The 21,305-nt window shown below is 38.2% G+C and overlaps 2 protein-coding genes across 3 annotated transcripts in view; both read left to right on the top strand.

The window, feature by feature from the left end:
- Window positions 1-17: 17 nt before the first annotated feature.
- btg3 (B-cell translocation gene 3) lies at window positions 18-3,235 on the top strand. 2 transcript variants are annotated; one of them, XM_057321246.1, is made up of 5 exons: window positions 18-120; window positions 1,177-1,383; window positions 1,779-1,916; window positions 2,028-2,229; window positions 2,351-3,235. In XM_057321246.1, the coding sequence occupies exons 2-5, from the start codon at window positions 1,211-1,213 to the stop codon at window positions 2,558-2,560; spliced, it is 723 nt and encodes a 240-aa protein (XP_057177229.1). In that variant the 5' UTR covers window positions 18-120; window positions 1,177-1,210; the 3' UTR covers window positions 2,561-3,235. The 2 variants fall into 2 exon arrangements, with proteins under 2 accessions (XP_057177229.1, XP_057177230.1); XM_057321247.1 differs by having other exon boundaries at window positions 33-100.
- A 1,381-nt stretch (window positions 3,236-4,616) lies between these two features.
- Window positions 4,617-21,305, top strand: part of cltca (clathrin, heavy chain a (Hc)) — a 31,402-nt gene continuing 14,713 nt past the window's right edge. The window contains exons 1-6 of the mRNA XM_057320590.1: window positions 4,617-4,915; window positions 13,705-13,912; window positions 16,918-17,186; window positions 17,777-17,938; window positions 18,358-18,471; window positions 18,555-18,728. Coding sequence (XP_057176573.1) covers window positions 4,874-4,915; window positions 13,705-13,912; window positions 16,918-17,186; window positions 17,777-17,938; window positions 18,358-18,471; window positions 18,555-18,728 — 969 coding nt within the window. The 5' untranslated portion in view covers window positions 4,617-4,873. The remainder of the gene's footprint in view (window positions 4,916-13,704; window positions 13,913-16,917; window positions 17,187-17,776; window positions 17,939-18,357; window positions 18,472-18,554; window positions 18,729-21,305) is intronic.

The following is a 21,305-nucleotide window of genomic DNA, read 5'->3' as shown; positions in this document are numbered from 1 at the left end:
GTCTCAGAGCATGCGCAGAAACGTCACTCGCGTTGCTCGGATCTGGATTCTGGAAGTATCTCGTGTGCCAGGCGGGCAGGAGTTATGAAGGGAAAACACGGTCAATTTTTTTTATTGCTGGTATAACATCACTTACAAATAATGAATGCTGTACAATATCTAAATTTAAAGTTATAGATTGTATACGGGAACGGATAGAAAAGAAACGGAAAATGATATTAAGGCCACGTTAACTTCGGCTAGGATACAGTGGCTAGTTTCACTTTGTAATAATAATTGTAGCATTTATTTAAGTGAATAAACCGAAAGGTCAATATAAAATGCTTTTGTGTTTTAGGATATATGATTGTTAAATAAGGTCGCCGGTAACGCTAGTTGGGCTCATTGAAGGTGAAGTTGTGTAGCCTATTCTTTGTTGGGCAGTTAAATCAAATGTTTCCTACGTGTCTAATAGACAAAACTTTTTGACATACATATGTATAATGTGTAATGAGTAATCATCACGACATGATGATAAAACGAAGACTTGAAATTATAAAATGGCGCGCTTTTTAGCCTAATGTTACATTACGTAAATATTCTAAAGAGTGCCACTTTATTAAAATTATAGAACTCATTTTAAGCCTCTTTTAAAATGCCAAATATGTAAAATTATGCATTTTTTATAAAAACTGATGTAGTTCAGAAATTCTGGGTGTTACACTTTTTTTACACGCATGATGTCAGTGTCTACGGTCGCGTGTCATTTTAAACGTTTGTAATGTATTCAGCGCGCCAATCTAACGCCCTGTCCCGCCGTCTGAACTCCCATCTTAGTTGACGTATGCAAGGGGCACAAGCACAGTAACCGTGGTTTTAGGTCCATGGACAGTCGAAATTTGAGGAACTTTTTGTTTGATAAATGTGTATATTTCTATTGTTAACATAGATTCTTATTTTAGAGGTAACTAAGTTGAGACATGATCTGACTATGACGTATTGAAATTGAACATGAGTCACTGTGTAAAACAGCAGAGTCCATTTCTATTTAATGTTTAAAATTGTTTGTATACATATATAATTTGTTTTTGTTGATTAATTTGAAATTTCTATTGTTTATTGTACATGACGTTTTATTAATTAATTATTTTTAAAAAGAGTTTTACTCAGTAAAAGTAACTGGGTTTACATTTACAGACGTTGGACCTGGATTTCAGCTGAACAGCTAACAATGAAGAAAGAAATAGCGGCGGTGGTATTTTTCCTGAAGCGGTTGATAAAGAAAGCGGAGAAGTTGGATGCAGAAAAGGTGGACCTGTTTGTGGAGCGGCTAACTGTAGCATTACAGGAGAAGTACAAGGGTCATTGGTATCCAGACAACCCCAGCAAGGGCCAGGCATTCAGGTACAGCACTTCTATCATTGATAATAGAGAATGTGAAGATACGTCATGCTGTGTTGAATGTTGCGCCATCTTGGGAGGATCGCTGCTAGTGTGTTCAATGCAGCGTTTTGTTTTCCTTGTTTGATTAGGAAATATAACTATGGTAGGTCGGTCTTGCTGTGTTAAAACTGCAATAACATTACGCAGAGTCGTCAAGGAAAATCCCCTGGTTCTTTCACTTTCGATTTTTCCATTTATCAAACAAACAAGTAACGGCACCTATCAAAACAATAATAGCAGTGGAGTATGATCCTCCCAAGATGGCGGCGGCACTGCAACATAGGGAGTAACGTTCACATTCTCTATAGAGACTTCATGTCTTCTATATCATGTATTTGATATATTTTTGTATGCAGGTGTATTAGAGTAAACCGGATTCAGAAAGAGGATGCGGAATTGCTCAGAGCTTGTACCGAGAGTGGAGTGCTATACAAAGACCTCGGTCTGCCTAAAGAGCTCACTCTGTGGGTTGACCCTGGAGAGGTGTGTTGCAGGTGAGATGTCGCAAGTCTGTGAAATAAAAGGTTAAACGTTTTCTATTATTCGCATCTATTTTGCTGTGCTGGGTTATTTTTTGATCCGTGTCTTTTAAAATGGTCGCACAGGTACGGTGAGAAGAATCATGGTTTCACTGTGGCCAGTTTCTCGAGCGATGACGACGATGATAAAGAGGATGTGACAAAAAGGGTGACGAGTGCTGTGGAGAGAGTCACGTCAGATTACCATTCTGGATCATCTTCTGATGAGGACACCAGCTTTAGGGAGCCCCTGTTTACCCCACCTTTCCACAATCAACCTCCATACCAGGTATGTCACTGATGGATGTAACAATGTTGACTAAAACAAGTTAAAAGCTATGAATTTTGGGATCGGCTTAAATCTTGGAAAAAGTAATTTATTCTGATTTATTCTTCTCTTCTTTGTAAAGCTTATATATGCCAGTGCCCCATTCTGGCACCCTGTACCAAGGAAGAAATTTGCTCCTGGGAAGGGGCACTACACTCCACGCCCACACTACATGCCTCGCCCCCCTTTCAGACCTAACCATTCTTTTAAACCACACAACTGGGTCCAGCATGGGTACCGTAGCAAGAGCGGCTACTGGGGCACCCAGAACCTAGCACACCAGCTCCTGTGACCACTGTAACTATGTTAGTTAATTGGTGTCAATGTGTAAGGCGATCAATTGGGAAAGTGTTTTTTGAAGTTACAACTAAAATGACTGACCAAATTTTTAAAAATGTATTTTTGTAGTTCTATTGTTACTTTTTTGAATTTGTGACTGGTCTATTTTTTAAAGATAACACTAACTGTTTGCACTTTAGATTATTTGTAATAGAACATGTATTGTACTTATTGGATTAGGAATATTTCAAGTATTTTTTATGGTAATGGTAATGTGTGCTGTATTTATGTTAAAGGGGATCATTGTAATGTGATAACACTTTACATAGTTTTTTGTCATAGTTTCAATGACCAAATGTTTTATTTATTCACAGTGAAGTATTATGTAATGCATAGACCACTTAAATTATGGATAACATTAAAAAGCATTTTCAAAAACTTTTCCATGCCTTTTTTTCTAATGTTACTGTAATGTTTGTTGTACTGTATTTTTGGGTAAACTACTGTTGTAATGCTGTAGTTTTGTTAGAACACCACTAGGTGTCAGCACAAGATTAATATTTAACTACTTTCCCTAATTTCGCACTTTGAATTGGGTATATCCAAAAAGGTCTTGGTGCAAAACATGTTTGTATTGTTGTGTAGATGGTATTGTACTACGTCCTATACTGTTTTATTAAACTTGTTCTATCAAGTAGTGCTTCTATGCCATTTTTATACTTATATTAATGCTTAAATGCACTAGTATATATGAGTGTATAAATACACAAGTAGTACAGATCTGCTTCTGCATGATTCAGTTCACCAAGTTCACTATGCTGGCCACACCTTTCACTCTGAGCACAGCAAACTATCCACAGACGGACCGTGGCGTTGTCAGGAAATAGCTACAGTTCATGGCTATCAGCCCCACCATTACAGACTTGAGGAATTGCTTAATAGTTCACTTCTCCTTTTCCACACATTGTCTGTTAGTCAACAATTTATTATCCAACTGCATACTGTAGACTCCACCATGAGTTTGGTAAACATGTTGCTGGTATGTAGTGGGCTGCCAAATTTAGGATGACCAACAAGCAGTACACCAGAATATGTATTTGCTTCAGAGCAATTATATTTCATCATATGTTACGTTAATGCACGAGTATTTTGTAACATTATCACTTTCTGGAATTGGACAGGATCAAGAATTGATGACTACAGGATTAAAAAACAGTGCTGATGCTGTTCACAGCATTACGTATTTTACATATAGTTCTGTAGTAAAATGAAGGGCTTGGTGTAGAAGTTCTAAAATTAATGTGAAACATTAAGTTAGGGTCATCTTGACCATTTTGTATAGTGAAAATAAGAATAGTCTATTTGGTTTGGTTATGTATCTAATTAAGAAAATTTAAAGTACAAAATAAATGGTCCTAATATCAGCTGTTAACATGGTCCTAGTATCGAGAGTCTGTTGTGTAGAATTTATTGAATGAGTAAAATTTTTGGTTTATATATTTCGTCACCTTGTGTTCCTGGAGTAGAAGAAGCCGGAGACGCAAGTGCACTACTAATAACATAGCCTATTATTTGTATATTTTGTATGCCATAGAATTCATATTTATCTATTGGTTTGTTGTGTTTTGTATATTATGCACTAATAGTTTGAAAATGCATTTAACTTTATTCAAATTAATCAAATGCAAGTATTCACATTAACATTTCACGACTTTGCATAAAATTTGACGTCCCACTAGGCCACTACATGCTCAACTGTCACATAGCTGAAAATAAATTACGAGAAATGTAATCGGATCTGACGTCAGTTCACGAGGACGAATGATGTGGCAAAAAGCAAAGGGCGAATCGCGAAAAAAGTAGTACCTCATCTATTCATCGTATTTACACTCACACTTACCGTTTAAGCTTTAAAATTATCAAAAATATTTCGTAATACAACAAAAATATTTATAATGTTGTTTTGTATTTTTATAATGGCAACCGTTTAATGTCAAACCAAATAAAATTCCCTCTTCCCCACAGCGCTCTGTATCCCTCCGCCTCCATTGAGGTCTACGGCTGTTTCCGGTGCGCATCTCCACCGGACAGGTTCCGCCGCCATTGCAGGTTTGTAGAGTTCCCTTCAGCGGCGATTGACATTCTGGAGTCGAAGCGCCTCATTTACATTCAACGGGCGAATAGAGTAACCTAACACATCCCCGGCTCATCTCCCTTCCCCAAAAGACAAGACCACGTCCTTTCATTCCCGGCTTTGGATCTGGAGTAGTTTAGAGTAGGTAATAGCAGGAATTAAAGGGGAAAACGAAGAGGAACCACCATCATCATGGCTCAAATCCTGCCCATCAGATTCCAGGAGCACCTGCAGGTAAAGACTCACATCTTCAAATGACAGTCACAATTGTTTTGTTTGTAATGAAAACACGAGTGTCGTTTTAAAAACATGGTTGTAGTCAAACCCACTCCCCGACGAATAAGACCTCCCATTACCAAGCGGTAGCAGGGGAGTTAGCCTAGCTAACGTTACAGTTAGCGAGAAAATAATTCACACGGATGTGTATCAAAACCTTATAACGTTATGTTGCATTTTGATCATCGTTGTTTTTAATATACAACCGGTTGAGTTAGCTTAGTGTAAATGTAATGCTGTATTCAAACTGTGACGTTACGTTACCTTAGCATTAAATAGGTTTGTGGCCTGAATATGGAAGTGATTAAACTGATAATAAATGGGAAGGTGGTGTAGTCGAAGGGTCATTACACTAAACTCTAGCCAGCAACCTTGTCCCCGGACCGTATACAAAAAAAACAAGTATATAGAAAAAAGTTCAGACGTATTTAGGAATCACTATGGTACAGGAGTCGTTTATTCTTGTAAATGTTGTCTAATGTAAGAGGACAGATTTTTGAATGTGACGTCGAGATTACATACGTCAGGGAGCAGGTGTAAAGACGCCCCGCCTTAAGACGTCACACGTGGCTTTGCTAATTCTCATTATTGTGTATCGTATGGCTGACGTTGTCTATACAACTATAGGTTGTCAATGGTGTTTGGTCACCAATAATATTGTAATGCAATTCATTATAATATTGTATAAAATAATATGTGGCAACCTCAGTGTGTTGTACAAAGCAACTGTATTTCAGTTTATTAAATGCCTGTTCTACGTCCTTGTTCTTAGGTCATTTCATATGACAAACATTCCAGTGGGTAAACTATTAGCTATTGTTAAACATCATATTTACACAGGACCTGGCCTGTAATGGTCAGTGTTTATCATTACACATGCTTTTCATTTGTTGCTTATACTGAACCTTCAGTTTCCGTTTTAGACATGAAAAATAATTTACTATTCATTTGTGTATGTTAAAAGCTGCACAAGTCATTTTTTGGCATAGTGATCTTAGTTCTGTACTTCACAAAAGCAAAGAGCATAATTGACCAAAAAGAGCCTAAAGCCCCTTTTTTTCTAAAATGTGAATTTCTGACATCACTTTTCCAGTGAATTGCCAGCTAATGGTCAGGGTACAATAGGAGTGGATGGCACAATGCTGTAAATGTCACAAGAGTATGGTTTTATGAAGCCTTGCTCGTGTTGTTATAACGTAGAAATATACAGCTGGATATTTGGGTTTTCCGCTGAAAAATAAAGCTGATAAAGCTGGAATAGGTGCACATTGATGGTGGGAATATTTATTTACAGAACTGGGGTCTAGTCACCAAGACTCAACTTAATGAAGTATGTGTCTTAGGTGTGTTGTACTTTATTTCTGATTGTACGTATGATATAATAGATGTGTAATTGCTGTATGTAGATCATTTTGAAAGGTTTTCACTGTGCAAGGCATGCGCTGTAAAAAAATCATGCAATGATTTTTCAAGCATTTCCACTTGCATATGCATTATCAAATATTCCTCATTGGACTACATTTATTCTCCTAGTTTATAACCAGAACAGAACAAAGTAGCAAGTCAAGTCTACAATGCATTGGATTTAATGTGAATGATCTGAGTATTTTACTCTTATAGGAGTAACATTTACATTGTTATAAGGGGAAGTCAGGTGATTATCAGATGGAGAGTGTGTGTGTTTTATGTTTTAAGCCCGTGTGATGCTGTTTAATACGTTACAAGCCCTGCAAATGCATTTGATCTTTGAACTCTTAACCTGCTGATCTCACATGACTGTCTCGTGTAGATGGAGATCCACCCTTCATTTTAGACAGCTCAGCATTGCAAATCACTGCATACCTCAAAAAGACTCATTGAATGAAAAACGGATGTATCTTAGAGTTATTTTCAGCAAGCTTTATTTGGTGGAATCCATGCATATGCATTCAGCACTTTCCTTTTCTCATTCAGCAGTTTACTGTCCACACCAAACCTGTTCGGCTGGTCACATGTCTCCTGCAGTCTTATGGTCAAAGCTTCTAACATGTTGATTTAGCTTTCTAGACAATAGGTCCCGGCTTCCTGTTATGGAGAACGATGGCAGTGTGTTGCAGGCCTCAGCACATTGCGCATCCTTTTCCACTTTTCCTTGAGCCTTCTGATGTCATAGTGCACAAGGATTTTCTGCTGAGCAAGGTGGCAAGGTCCCTGTGTAGAGAAGGAAAGAGGTTAAAGCGACACAGAAGGTTCCTGTGGGCCGTTATTAGTACAGAAAAGAATGTGCTGACGGCTTTAAAAAGTCCTGAATTTAAACAGCATGCCTACTTTATACGTTTGAATTCAGAGGCACACGTGTCATAAGGTCATAGAGAAGCGTCTCTCACTTACAGCAGTTTCATGCAGTCGTCTTAATATTTTTTCAAATAATTTATTTTGGGGCTGGTTATTGATCACCTATGCTACCGATGCGATACCGATATTACCGGTATTAGATTCTGGTACCGTACCGAAGCCAAAATTTTGGTATCGAGCCAACACTACTGGCTATTCTTAATGTTTAATGAGGACACGATAGGGGTTACGTAGTTTTGGAAAATGCCAACTGGTAGGCAAAGGCAAGTAATTTATTTGATGGTCGCCTGTCAATCTGAATGAATCAAGTAGCTTTTTTATTTGAGGCAAAACAGTGAAATGACGGCGTTGTTCTTCTTAGGAAGCACAACAGGAAGCATAATTCTGCTGACTGTTTTTTTCTCTTTCGTCCTCTGTTCATACCTTTTGAATTCTGCCTTTCCTCTTGTATCTTGCATGTATTTTATGTCAACTCACTGGTAAAGTTCACAGCAATTATCTTTATCTAGCCACTGTAATATATGCACAGTATAAAACAGGAAGTTAAGTTTACATCAGGAAAGGGGTTAAAAGTTCGTTTTTTTTTCTTAGCTATTATATGCTGCTTATACATTTTCGTATATAATATTTCTGAAATTTCTCAACTATAACTTTATAAATAGGCTTTATGAGTATCTCCATTATTAGCAGCTCTCCTTGTTCCATATTACATTTATTTGGCCTATTTCCTGGCCAGAATAAAATCGATGTCACATTGTCTTGTGCACTGAAGGGAAATATCGACCAAAAATCCAGAAAGGGAACCGGCCTGCAATTTTTTGTACTGTTCTGATATTTCTTGAGCAATGCAGCTTGTTCTTGAAGGCCAGACACTGATGACTTAACTAATGGCAAAGGAGGTTAGTTTCTGGGCATGTCTGTGACGACACCGTAGCGTGCAGGAGTTGCTTGCTGTGGATGAATCACGCTTGGCCCAAGGCTAACGCTACGGCAGTTAGCATTCTCTCACATATGTTTGCTTCACTGTTACTCTTTCACTCGTTACATTATGAGAACTGGCAAGGGCTGGATTTACCATCAGCCAATAAGAACGGAGTGCTCGGCACTGATGTCATTGTTTGTGATGTCATCTGGAGATACAGCAGAGTGTAAGAAAGGTCAGAGGTACATTTGTGAGCAGGCTTCTGTTCACTTAATAGTGGGCAGTGTGTTTGTTTCTTTGTGTTTTTTATTAATTAAAAAAATAAAAAATTTGTTGACCAAATTAAAACTCTAAATAATCTTTGACTCTGTATTCAAAATAAAAAAGTAGAATTTATTTAAAAATATAAGATCATTTGATTCTTTTTTCACTCATTTTCTATTTGAATAACTGTTGGCTAGTAGTTACAGTAAGTGATTGATTTTCGTTTAGATGATGTGGCGTTCTGCTTGGCATGACAGAGGAATGTGGGTGTGGCCTCGGGCGTGTCAGTGTTAGTTCTTCATTGATAAAAGGTGCTGGTGATTTCGTTGAGGTCTTCCTAGAAATTGTGCAGCTTGAGACAGTGAGATACAATAATACATTTGTTAACTAAAATAAAATCATCTGAACATTCACAGTGTAGTATTAAGCCCTATTCGCACGGGATTAGTATTATCTGGGGACCTCGTGTGATTTAGAAATGACCTCCCCACATCTGTATTTCATGTGGCGCATTCGCACAGGATAAGTGAAGCCTGTGATTTTACTAAAATTTATGGACTTATTTCCCGGATATGATGGCAAACCTTTGCGTATAGTTTATATAGCCTGTAGTTGTATGGTGTTTAATGATATATGACCGTACATGTCAGCATTTGAGACCCCGTGATCGCGAACCGGACAGAAGATCACCGCGATCGCGGGTCTCAAATGTAACGAGAGTTTCCATGAGAAATATGACCCAGCTCCCGAAATAATATCAAAACACTTGACACAGCCTCCATTATTCGCAAACGGTGGATAAAACCTTGAAAAATGAAATATGAGCCTGCCAAATCACAGAGATTCGCACGGGACTAATTTTATCACAGGACCTCGGTGTTCGTCAAAATATGGTAGGTAATTTGCGGGGGAATTTTTATTTGACAAATTACAGACATGGCCGATTCGCACGGGATTAAGATCACAGACAACCCTCTGCAATTATTACAAATGACTAGAGGTCCCCAGATTATACTAATCCCGTGCGAATATGGCTTTAGTTAATATTTAGGAATTTAAAGGTACTATAGTTCACCCAAAAATGAAAATTCTGTCATCATTTATTAACCCTCTCGTCATTTCAAACCTGTATGACTTTCTTTTCTCTGCAAAACACAAAAGAAGATAATTTGAAGAATGTTGATAACTGGCAGCCATTCACTTGCATTGGTTTTGTGCCCATACAATAGCAGTGAATGGGTGTCAGTGCTGTTCGATTACCAACATTTCTTTAAATATCTTTTGTGTTCTGCTTGAGAGTCACACAGGCTTGAAATGACGAAGATGAGTAAATGATGATTGAATTTTCATCTCTTTAAAGTAGTGCTGCAATGACGCGTCGACGTCGTCGATTACGTCGACTACTAAACACGTGCGTGAAATGCGTCGACGCTTCGTATTATTTACGTTTATCTGCTGTAATAGCAGTTTATGTTCCCGGGCGTGTGTAAATAGGCCCTTTTCACAATGACGTCACTTAACTTCCGCCTTTTCGCAAAGCAGTGTATCATAACATCCGTCTTGAAACAAACAAACAAGAAGAACTTCCGTTTTGCCGTCGCGCTGGAATTTAACAACAGTGGAAAAAAAACTGACGGAACACGTATTCAAGTGCTTATCCTAGCACCTTCACTAACACAAAAAGAAAACAAAACACTTACTTTCCTAATCAAACAGGTACTGTTCAACGAAGAATTTGTATCCTTTCTCTAGCTTTGATCTTGTCGTTAGCAAAAATTTGTCTGCAAGGCGTTGTACATCATCTAGCCGTATTTATGGCAGATGTGCAAGGGACTTGGTAAACTCTGAGGCACTATAGCGGAAGTAGCTTCTTCTTCTTGAGTTTTACTGGCGGTTGGCAAACCAGCTTATAGGTGCATTACCCCCCGCCACCTTATGAACTGGAGTACTAGCAGAAGTAACGATACACTGCTTCGCGGCAGAACGGAAGATGCGTGACGTCATGTGAAAAGGGCGTATTAATCAGCAGAAGAAGAGAAAGTATAATTCACCCGACAAAAAGCGATCGAGAGCCTCGGATGCAGTAAATTAGTGAATGGACGGAGGAATTCCCCCTAACGTTAAGTTACCCCCGGAATGCGATCATCACAGCATGGACACGCAATCACAAACGGACGGAGAGGGGCACGTAGATGTAGACTTTCATAATAAATTACTTTTTTGTAATTTACTTTTTTGTAATGTAAAACTACGCTTTACATTAATGATTTACATTAACGCTATTGTACTAGTGTAAGTTAGTGTATGTGAACCTTTGCAGATTGTGACCCTGCTTAAATTACTCTTAAGCTTCAAAAAGGACTGACTATCATGAAACCACCAATGCACTTTTTATGTCATTCGATAGCTTTATGCGAGGAATAAACCAATATAGCATGATTAAGAAACTCTGACCTCCGTTGGTGCTGTCTGTCAATCTCCAGTCAGCATGCGTGTGTACGGTGACGGTCAGGACGCTACTCTTTCCAAGATGTTCCAATGTTTTCATTATTCTTCATAATGACAAGATGATAGTCTATGGTTTTGTTTAAAATGTATTTTGCTAGAGACTGTGAGTTAACGTTACTCGTTGAGTGTAGCTTAGCTTATTAGAAGCACTGGAAGCAGTCTGAATATGTTGCATCTTCATACGAAATAACTCTTTTTAAACCTCTGATTTAACTGTATACTGTCGGATTGATGCAACGCACTATGTGTTAAACATGTAACACATCATCTCTTCTCGTTGTGTTCTAACTATTATTTACTTTGGGGAGCAAAATGATCCCCGGGACTTCAGAAGGAGTAGGTGCTTTAAGCGCATCATTGTGCGTCCGGGATGCGCATAACTGTAAGTAACGAAGCGAATGCATTAAGCGCATCCGGGCTCGCTTTAACGCCACTCTGCATTAGAGTCTTTTATACGGTGATAGTTTTGTACAATAAACAGAGACAGATAGTAGTATTTTACTTTTACTCAGTTACATTATGAGACTGAAGATAGAGTCGGATATTACTTTGAGGAAAAAAAATACAGAGCATATATCATGCTCTAGTATTTCATATACACTTTTTTATGTTTTTACATTTACATTTAGTCATTTAGCAGACGCTTTTATCCAAAGTGACCTACAGATGAGGGAAACAATGGAAAGAATTGGAACAACATAAGGACAACAAAAAGCATAAGTGCAATAAAACATTTTTTTACCTTTAATACAGTACGTAAGTACATAAAAAAATCGGTATTATTCTTACTTTTCAAATTAAAACTACTTAATTAAAAGAAGATGGTGATTTTAATGTAAACACGGATTAAAATGTTAAAACAACAATATTTATTTATAAAATGTAGTGGAGTAAAAAGTATGATTTGCTTTATAATGTAAGAAAATACTAGAATTTATTGTTTATTTGCAAAGTTTGCCAAAGGATTAATCAAAAAAATCTTTATTAGATTAAAAAAATAATCGTTAGATTAGTCGACAATTAAAATAATCGTTAGTTGCGGCCCTACTTTAAAGCAATGTAAAGTACAAAACTCATGGCATTCAGCCCCTTGTAGGTCAGATGCATTTTGATGTAATCGTGTTTTAAACTACAACCTCTGCATTAGACATCTGCCATACATTAATGCTCTTTACTTGCTAGTTTGCATAAAATGCGACGCAATTCTAGCATTCTGCAGATTTACATAAATATGATATTAAGTTGATGACCAAAGTTCATATTCCTGTCTGCTTTGTCTTTTTTATCTAGAACAAAGCTTTTAATATTAGAGTTTAGTAGTTAATATCCCAGTGGAGGTCCTGTTGTCCAGCATCACGGTTCATTTGTGCATCACAGATCTTTCAATGCTGTAAGTCGTGTTATGTAAGGCAAGGGCTCCTTGTGTCATGTGTCCAGCTGTCAGCTCTGATCTTTGTTATTCTCCCATGGATAGCAGCTGGTGTAGTTTGCAATATTACAATCTTAACTAGTTATCTGGCTGTTCTGTGCTAGACTGCTGCCTTTGTATGAACCTACTGGTATTAGAGATCTGTCTGGTGTCTGATAAAAACAGGTCTGGGTTTTGGCTGCTCTTCGGCTGCTTATAACCAAACAGATCTCAACACTGACTACAATAGTAGGAAAAAAATGTGTTCTGTTGAACACAAAAAAAGACACTTAGAAGAATGTAGGACAGCAAATAGTTCTGGGGCACTTTTGACTACCATTGTTTTTTCCTACTATGATAGTCAATGGGTGTTGAGATCTGTTTGGTTAAAAAGCATTATTCCAAATATCTTTCTCATCAGAACAAAGAAATTCCTACACATTTGGAGCAACTCAAAGGTGAGTAAATGATGACAGAATTTTCATTTTTGGGTGAAGTATCCCTTTAAGGCAATTTGACTTGGTATTAGATATAAGAAGAGTCACTTTAGAAGTAGCTGTCAGTTTAAGCTAAAATGACTGAAGATGCCTCCTATGCCCAATCATTTTCCCCCTTTGCTCCTGTCTGCACCAATTTTAAACGTAAGTCTATTTTCAGATTTAATGTTACTGCATTCTTAGTCATATAGTCTGAATCATACTTTCTGAGACAGACAAGATAGATTTAGACTAATTTACTGTACAAGAAAGAATCTGTTTTATGTTTATGAAGTTTATGCACGTTCATCAGAGAAGCCGTATTGTCATTTCAGCCATGTATAGCTTGTACACACTAAAATGAGCGGAGATCAGTTATTCTAGGTTGCATGTGTTGAACATGCATATTCTCTTTTTAGGTGTTATCAAATTGAAAGAGATTTGACACCTAAACCACTAAAACTAAAAAGTTAGTTTAATTAAATAAAACGTCATACTGGCTGACTTCTGTATTCTAGCAAATGTGTTCTCGGCTATGAAGACATTCTTGTTTAAAAAAGGAATCTGTTCTTTTGAGAATATGTCCTTAAGATAAACTCCTCAAGCAAGGTTTTGTCACAAAGCAGAGCCGGATGTTTGTCTTAGTAGCAGAGGAACTTAAAGTGGTTACAGTTCCAGTGCTCTGATATTGGCATTGAAGTAAAATATTTGGTTATAGACAGTTGTTGGAGTTGTTTGTGCCAATTATATGGATTCATTGTAATCTGTAGCTTGCCACGGTCATTGTTTCGAGGTCTGAGGAAAAACCTGATATAATTAAAATTCTTTTTTCCAGCTCCAAAACTTAGGGATCAATCCAGCCAACATCGGTTTCAGCACCCTGACGATGGAGTCAGATAAGTTCATCTGTGTGCGGGAGAAGGTTGGAGAGCAGGCGCAGGTGGTGATCATTGACATGGCGGACTCAAACATCCCCATCCGCAGGCCCATCTCTGCAGACAGCGCCATCATGAACCCAGCCAGCAAAGTCATAGCGCTCAAAGGTATGTTTTAAAAGACATTCTTAACAATAATAGAAACATTTGTGGACTGTTGGATGTTTACTAGTGAACTAAAGCATTAAACTGATTGAAATCAATTTTAAATATTTAAGTGTGTTGTTTTTTTAGCTTTATTTTGTTCACCCAAATTCACCTAAAGCTCCTCTTAGTTTTAATTTTACTGGACCAGATATTGTATGAAATGTTTTAGCGTTGTCCTCATTATAGGTTACATTTTTGCCCACATTAACATGATATGTTGTGTATTTTTTGTCATGCAGCCATAATTGCTTTGTCTTTTTGTTTTGTTTCCTTTTGTTTTGTTGCTGCTTTCTCATGTGTATGCAGACGGTGAGTTTACATTTTAGTACAATAATTTGTGGAAGTTATAATCCTGTTTCTAAAATGGTCATAATTGTTCGGCCTCATTCCTTAATGTTGTATAGGGTTATGATTTTGACTGCAAAAAGCTTACACATGCACTCTGTTCCTCGCAATTTGGTTAAGTTACATATCCTTAACGGCAATTTGCAAATCAATGATGTTGCTGTTGGAATTGTATAAGAGAGGTGTGCCCCAAGGTGTAGGCATGGGCCCCATGCAGATTCACATAATGATAGTCTGTGTGAATCAAACATGTTCTGGGAACTATTTGATATTGTTTACATAGATAAGGACTGTTTAGCCAACAGTATAAATCTTAATTACCCACTTAAGATAAACAGGATTTGACTTTCACAAAATTCATAGATTTGAATGTTCACATCATTGTTGATTTCTGTAGATGTAATCTAATTTCTGTTTCTGGGGTTTGAAATATTGTTGGGTATATATTTGCTTATCTGTTTATTTCATTTGAATGATAATTTTACAAATGTAAGCTGCTTGCATTTTGAATAATTACCCTCGCCCTAACTGTTATCTTAACATTAAGCATCTCAACATGACCATATAAATAGAGGTTATGTTTTTATGTACTTCATAGTCCATTTGGTTTATTTCCTCCATTGTTTTATTGCTACACAGCTTGTGTTTAAGTAGCAACTGTGTTACTAATATGTCTTCAGCTAATGGCTGTAGGTAATGTGTAAATAAATATCATAATGTTTTGATACTAAGCCGCATGTCTTTTGGCAAAATTTAATTACTGTTGAATTAGTGTAAGTACTGTAGCTTGACCATTTTATACTCTTCTCCCCCATCGCGTTATTAATTGCCATTGCTATGTTAAATGAAGTTAATGGGTGACATTGGCATGATAGATTTAATTTTCTGCCCGAACAAGGTTTATTTGTGGCATTAGCTGTTTGTTTTGCCTATTTGGTAGAGAAAACAGAACAGTGAATAGCTGTCGTTGAAGAGCCAAGACAGTCTCCAGCACAGTTTAAAATTCAATCGATTAGATTTGTTTGTGGCCACAGTTTTATTATAGCTTACTTTGGGTTCATAACATCCTGTAACCACCATGTTACCATAAACGATATGTAAAAGTAATCTAGGCTTACTCAATCCTCCTCTTTGAGATTCACCATCCTACAAAGGCTAGTTCAAACTGTATTAAATTAAATAGGCTATTCTAGGTGTTCAAGTTAGATCTGAGTTGAAAATACACCCTGCGTGAACATAGATCTCTTGGGAAAGAAATGAGCAACCTTGTAAATAATTACAGACTCCTGTGAGACATATTTATGGTTTTTAGCTTGACTGACTTTGTGGTTCTTAGCAAGTCTTCTTGTGTGGGTGTTTAGAACTGTAGTAGTCGCTTCCATTCCACATTGGGACAGTTTTGAATGTGGATTGACCCCTCCTCCTCACTGTCTTTCTAATGCTTTAATGCTCACGCTACCCCCATTCATTGCTCTGCACATGTGATTTGAGCATCAGGTGTGAAACTGGTCATTTGTTTCCGTCAAACGCAATTCAGACTTCTGCAACAGTTGGCTAAACAGCAGCCTGTGATCCCGCACTTGGGTCAAAATCCATAGATGCATGCGCAGGAAAAATGGTTCTGCACAGCAAACTGCTTACAGTCAACATGAAATTAAAATGGACCCCATTTATTTTCAACATGAGTCTCTGGTCTTGTGTACAATTCTATTATTGTATAGATTAGAAAATACACTTATTCATCAAATATAATAACCGTTCCACTTCAAAAATGTTAACTAAAACTAGGAATGTGCTGTACGATCAAATTTTAAGTAAATTACAGTAACTATATATTTAATGTAGTTACGTATGTAAACCAAACCACGTCCACACCACAAATGTCACACCTCTTTTAATAATAAGCTCCTCCTCCGGCTGAGGATTTGTCCTGTTGATGATCTAAGTCTGCATGCAGGAGGAGCGCAAAAAACTGTTCCATCACAATGATGTATACTTTCATTCCGCCTAGTAGTAGTAGCCAAATAGGAATTTAGGCAGGTATATAATGCAGGCTTTGAAGAATCTTTCCAAATAGTTAATTCATACATTTAATAGTAAAAAAAAAGAAGTGATACCACTTAAAAAATTAAATGGGTTGCAAATGCTGTTTCATGTTGACTTTACAAGCCTTTGCATTTTTTCCTGCAACATTTCTCTTATTTTTATTGGTATGAATGTATTTTGGCAAAATAAACAATATTGTTGTAAATAATCAGGCGCAAACTAAACAGGTGAGTTGTCGACAAGGTTTTCCTTTCCCATAACATACATTATTCAGTCCAGTGTGTGTCATTCGACACTGGGACACAATGTGTTAAGATGAAAACAGTTGCCGGTGTTTTCTGTACAGTTCCATCCAGAGCAATGCTTAAAAAATGTCATCCATTTCTTATCAAGTGTATTTCCTTTTTCACTTATGCAGTGTTTAACTTACTGTCTTGGTACACCCTTAATCGCTTGGCTTTGTGTAACTGCCATGACTTGACAATATTTCTACCCGGATGCTTTAGCAATCAAATAGATTTGTCTGTTTCTTATAAAATCCTTCCTGATATTTGTCTTGTCTTCACCCCTTCCAGCTGCTAAAACCCTTCAGATCTTTAACATCGAGATGAAGAGTAAGATGAAAGCCCATACCATGACCGATGATGTCACTTTCTGGAAATGGATCTCTCTTAACACTGTCGCCCTGGTGACCGATAACGCCGTCTACCATTGGAGCATGGAGGGAGACTCTCAGCCGATCAAAGTGTTCGACAGACATTCCAGCCTGGCAGGATGTCAAATCATCAACTACCGCACCGATGCCAAGCAGAAGTGGCTGCTGCTCATTGGCATTTCAGCTCAGGTGTCACAATCATTCTGCGTTTTTCGCCATTTCCACAGATATGTGGAGTTTGATATTACCATTCTGTATTTCGTTTTAAAATTTTTATCGAAAACATTTCATGTTTATTCATTTAGCAGACACATTTATTAAAGTGATAGTTCACCCAAAAATGAAAATTCTGTTATTTACTCACCCTCAGATTGTTCCAAACCTTATAAATTTCTTAGTTCTACTAAACACAAAGGAAGATATTTGGAAGAATGTCAGTAACCGAGCAGATCTCACTCCCTGCTCGGTAGGGAAAAGAAATACTATGGGAGTCAATGGGGGGCGAGATCTGCTCGGTTACTGACATTCTTCCAAATATCTTCCTTTGTGTTTAGCAGAACAAAGAAATGTATACAGGTTTGGAACAACTTGAGGGTGAGTAGACGATGACAGAGTTTTCATTTTTGGGTGAACTCTCCCTTTAAGTCCAAAACATCTGTCTCTCTCTATCTGTCTCTCTTTGTCTCTTTATCTCTCTTCATCTGTCAAATGGGCTATGTGGGTGTGAAATTAAAAAAAATTCCCAAACCTTCTATTGAGTGTTCTGTTTCTCATTACAGCAAAACAGAGTTGTTGGTGCCATGCAGCTGTACTCAGTTGACAGGAAGGTGTCACAGCCTATCGAGGGTCATGCTGCTGCTTTTGCCCAGTTCAAAATGGAGGGAAACACAGAGGAATCCACTCTGTTTTGTTTTGCTGTGCGAGGCCAGGCAGGAGGAAAGGTATGTCTACAGATGATAAAGATTCTTGCATTTAATACCTTTAATTGTATTTACCTTTTGTTTAACATACAGCCATATGATCAATGTGTAACACAGTTCTCGTGAGTGCGAGAAGAAATGCTCTAGCAGTTTTTTATGTTTTTGAGGATGTGGTGTTGAGGAGTGCCCGTTTCGAATGTTTATATTACTGCTGTATTACTGGGTACTCGTGTAATTATAATAAACAACATGAGTTCTTTTATAATTACTATTTGGGGCACTTAAAGTGATACTTCACCCAAAAATGAAAATTCTGTCACCATTTACTCACCCTCAAATTGTTTCCCTTTAATTTGTAATTATATGGAGAACTTTGTGTTACTGCACAACATGAATTTGACTAAAGAAACATAAAAAGAACTACTACTATTGTTATGCAGCTTCATATTATTGAAGTGGGCACACCACCGACCGGCAACCAGCCGTTCCCAAAGAAAGCCGTGGATGTGTTCTTTCCTCCTGAAGCACAGAATGACTTCCCAGTGGCCATGCAGGTATGCAAGTAATTTGACTTCACCTGTGTGGTGGACACCAGGCATTCATTCATGATGTCCAAAATGCATTTCTTTTCCCACAGATGAGCTCCAAACATAATGTCGTCTTTCTCGTCACTAAATACGGTTACATTCATCTGTATGACCTGGAGACCGGCACCTGCATCTACATGAACAGAATTAGTGGCGAGACCATTTTTGTGACTGCACCCCATGAAGCTACATCTGGAATCATTGGAGTCAATAGGAAAGGACAGGTACATTTTGATTACAACAAATTTAGTTTACACATGCAGATATGTCTGGGTGATGCCTACAGCTCTGTGATGGTCACTTTGATCATGGAGATCTTTAACACCAGAGGTGCGTGCGTGCGTGTTTGGCTCTCTCGGTCCGAGGGAATCTAAGAAGGACACAAGTTACAGAACTCTGCTCAATGCCCCACAGGCAGAACATTTAATACCCTCGTCGTACCAAGACATGGAAATCAGCCCCTTTCCTTCTGCTTATTTCCATTTCTCTCTTTTCAGCTGCCTTTCAGCACAGCTTGAGGCATTTTTTACTCTCTCTCCATCCTTCCTGGTCCTTCTTTTCCATTTAAAGAGAGTAGGGCCACTGCAGCCATGTCACAAATGAAGTCATAGTAGATGATTTAAGGGTTGGGCAATGTCTACCAAATTGGCATCAGACAATGTCTACAGTGAAACATCGCGATGGACGAGGACATCGCCCTGTTGCGTTATAAAGTGAGCAATCGCAGCACCTGCGTTTGCAGCAATCGCGCCGCCCGATTCGTGTCGCCCGGCAGGTGTTCGCATCTGTTTGCGCCTTTGCATTGAACATTTTTTACTCGAGCGAGAAATTCACGCGAAGAGCTCATAGACACCTACTGTTTAACACATCCGGATGCATGAAGACACTCCCAGTCACGGAATGTTTTCGCGTCACTCGAGCGAAAATAACGAACTATTCCCGCGAGTAATAAAGAGCGAGGAATGCGAACCTTTGCGTTTGGTGTGAACATAGCATTAGCCCTGTTCATATTTGTTTACAACACGCAGCAAGAGTCACATGTTGGATGACATTTGGTCGTCATGTCTGTCAGCCAACCGTAGATGGTTTCCTCACCCTATGATGCATCCTTGTTATTACAGACTGGTGTTTGGTCTGGTAGATGAGGCTGCGTTCTTGTCCGCCGGCTCTGTCTCGTCACAATGTCCCATTATAAGCTTGTTAATGGATCCCACAAGCGGGTAAATAATTTTCCAGTGGTGCTGGAGAAAGTCGTAAATTATTCAGCGGGTAACGAAAGCCGATCCGGACCACATGAAGCCTGAATCTGGAGAGCATGGTTACCTTAATAATACACAACCTCTACCTGTGTCAACAAGCCACCTATGAGGAGCATAGGATTATGTTTGGCTTGTAGTTAACATTTTACACAGAACTGTAAATGGGTTACTTAAAATAATTTTTTTTATGTATTATTAGAATTAAATTTAGCCTTAGTAGTAAATGTCTGCTGTTGTTTGTCAAAAAGTGCCATTTGTGCCACAGGCAATATATAAAAACTCACATGATAGTTTATTGAAAAGAGGTTTGAATATACTCGCACTGGCATTCTCCATCTTCCGGTCCTCAGCATTGGTGGGTGATGAAAAGTCAGCTTGTAACCAGCTGCATCTGCACCAGTGATGGGAGTGACCTTGAGAAAGCCTTCAGTGAGAATAACTGTGGATAATGCAATGGGGAGACAGAGAGAAAAAACGGCTGTCGTCTTGCCGTGGGAGGCATTGACTGGCATCCTAAATCCTTTCACGTTAACCAGGGCAGAACCTGACCACAATGCACAGCCAATGGCAGTCTGTGTAGGCAGAATGCATCATCAGGTTCTGTGACATCACACGCAGCCCTTTGTTCTTTTCATTCTCTGTATATTCCTTCCCTCTTATTTACAGTTATTCTTTATTATTACTTTTTGAATCCTTTAAATAAAAAAATCCTTTAATTTTAAAACTGTTTTTTTCATTAACAATATGAATGCAATATGTAATATTATAATAATAATTATTATTCGTTGTTTATTAAATCGCTCAACTTTTCAAGTTAATTCCATTATTTCCGGTTGAATGCAAATTGGTGGCACATAATAATAAGCCCAATATTAAAGAATCAATACATGAAAAAGTCAGTTTAGAACATGGGCGGTTTTGCGTGATATAGTTTTTCAAGGGAACTGGGCTGTTTATCTTGTCTGTTTGATAATGGAGGGGCTGTCGCGTGTATTCAGCAGATGTTTTCTGGTCCTCAGCAGAAGCGATTCATTACTATCATCCTATCATCATCTCTTCAGGCCTTGGGCTTTTATTGACGTCAGTGCGGCTTTCTCCCCCTATTCCCCACTGCAGTCTCTCTTCTTCGCTCTCTCTATCACACACAGACATGTAGTCTCTCGTTCACTCCTCTTTCCGTGGTGGCGGGCTGCTCGATACAAAGGACTGCTCTATTTTTACTCCTCTCTTTAATGTCTCCCTCTCTCCGTGCAAGCTGACCCATATTGTTGGGGGTGGGCCGTGCTGGTTTAAGTGGAGAGGGAGACGCATTCATGCAGAATAACGGCTGTGACTTTGACCTGCTTATGCCAATTCAGAAGCGCACAGTAGCGATGAGATAACAGCATGCTTCCGCAGCAGCAGTCACCTGGTTTTTAGAGGAAATTCATTTTTTTTATGTCCATTAATACTTGAAACATTGTAAACGTAACGTGACAATTTATGTGCAGCAAGATATTCAGCAAATATTGTCTGGAGAGTGTTGGTTTTGTCAATATGGGT

The sequence above is a fragment of the Triplophysa rosa genome, linkage group LG22, assembly GCF_024868665.1.
Source record: "Triplophysa rosa linkage group LG22, Trosa_1v2, whole genome shotgun sequence".
Classification (NCBI taxonomy): Eukaryota; Metazoa; Chordata; class Actinopteri; order Cypriniformes; family Nemacheilidae; genus Triplophysa; species Triplophysa rosa.
Note: the sequence above shows the minus strand (reverse complement) of the source record. Positions and strands in the feature narration are given on the sequence as shown.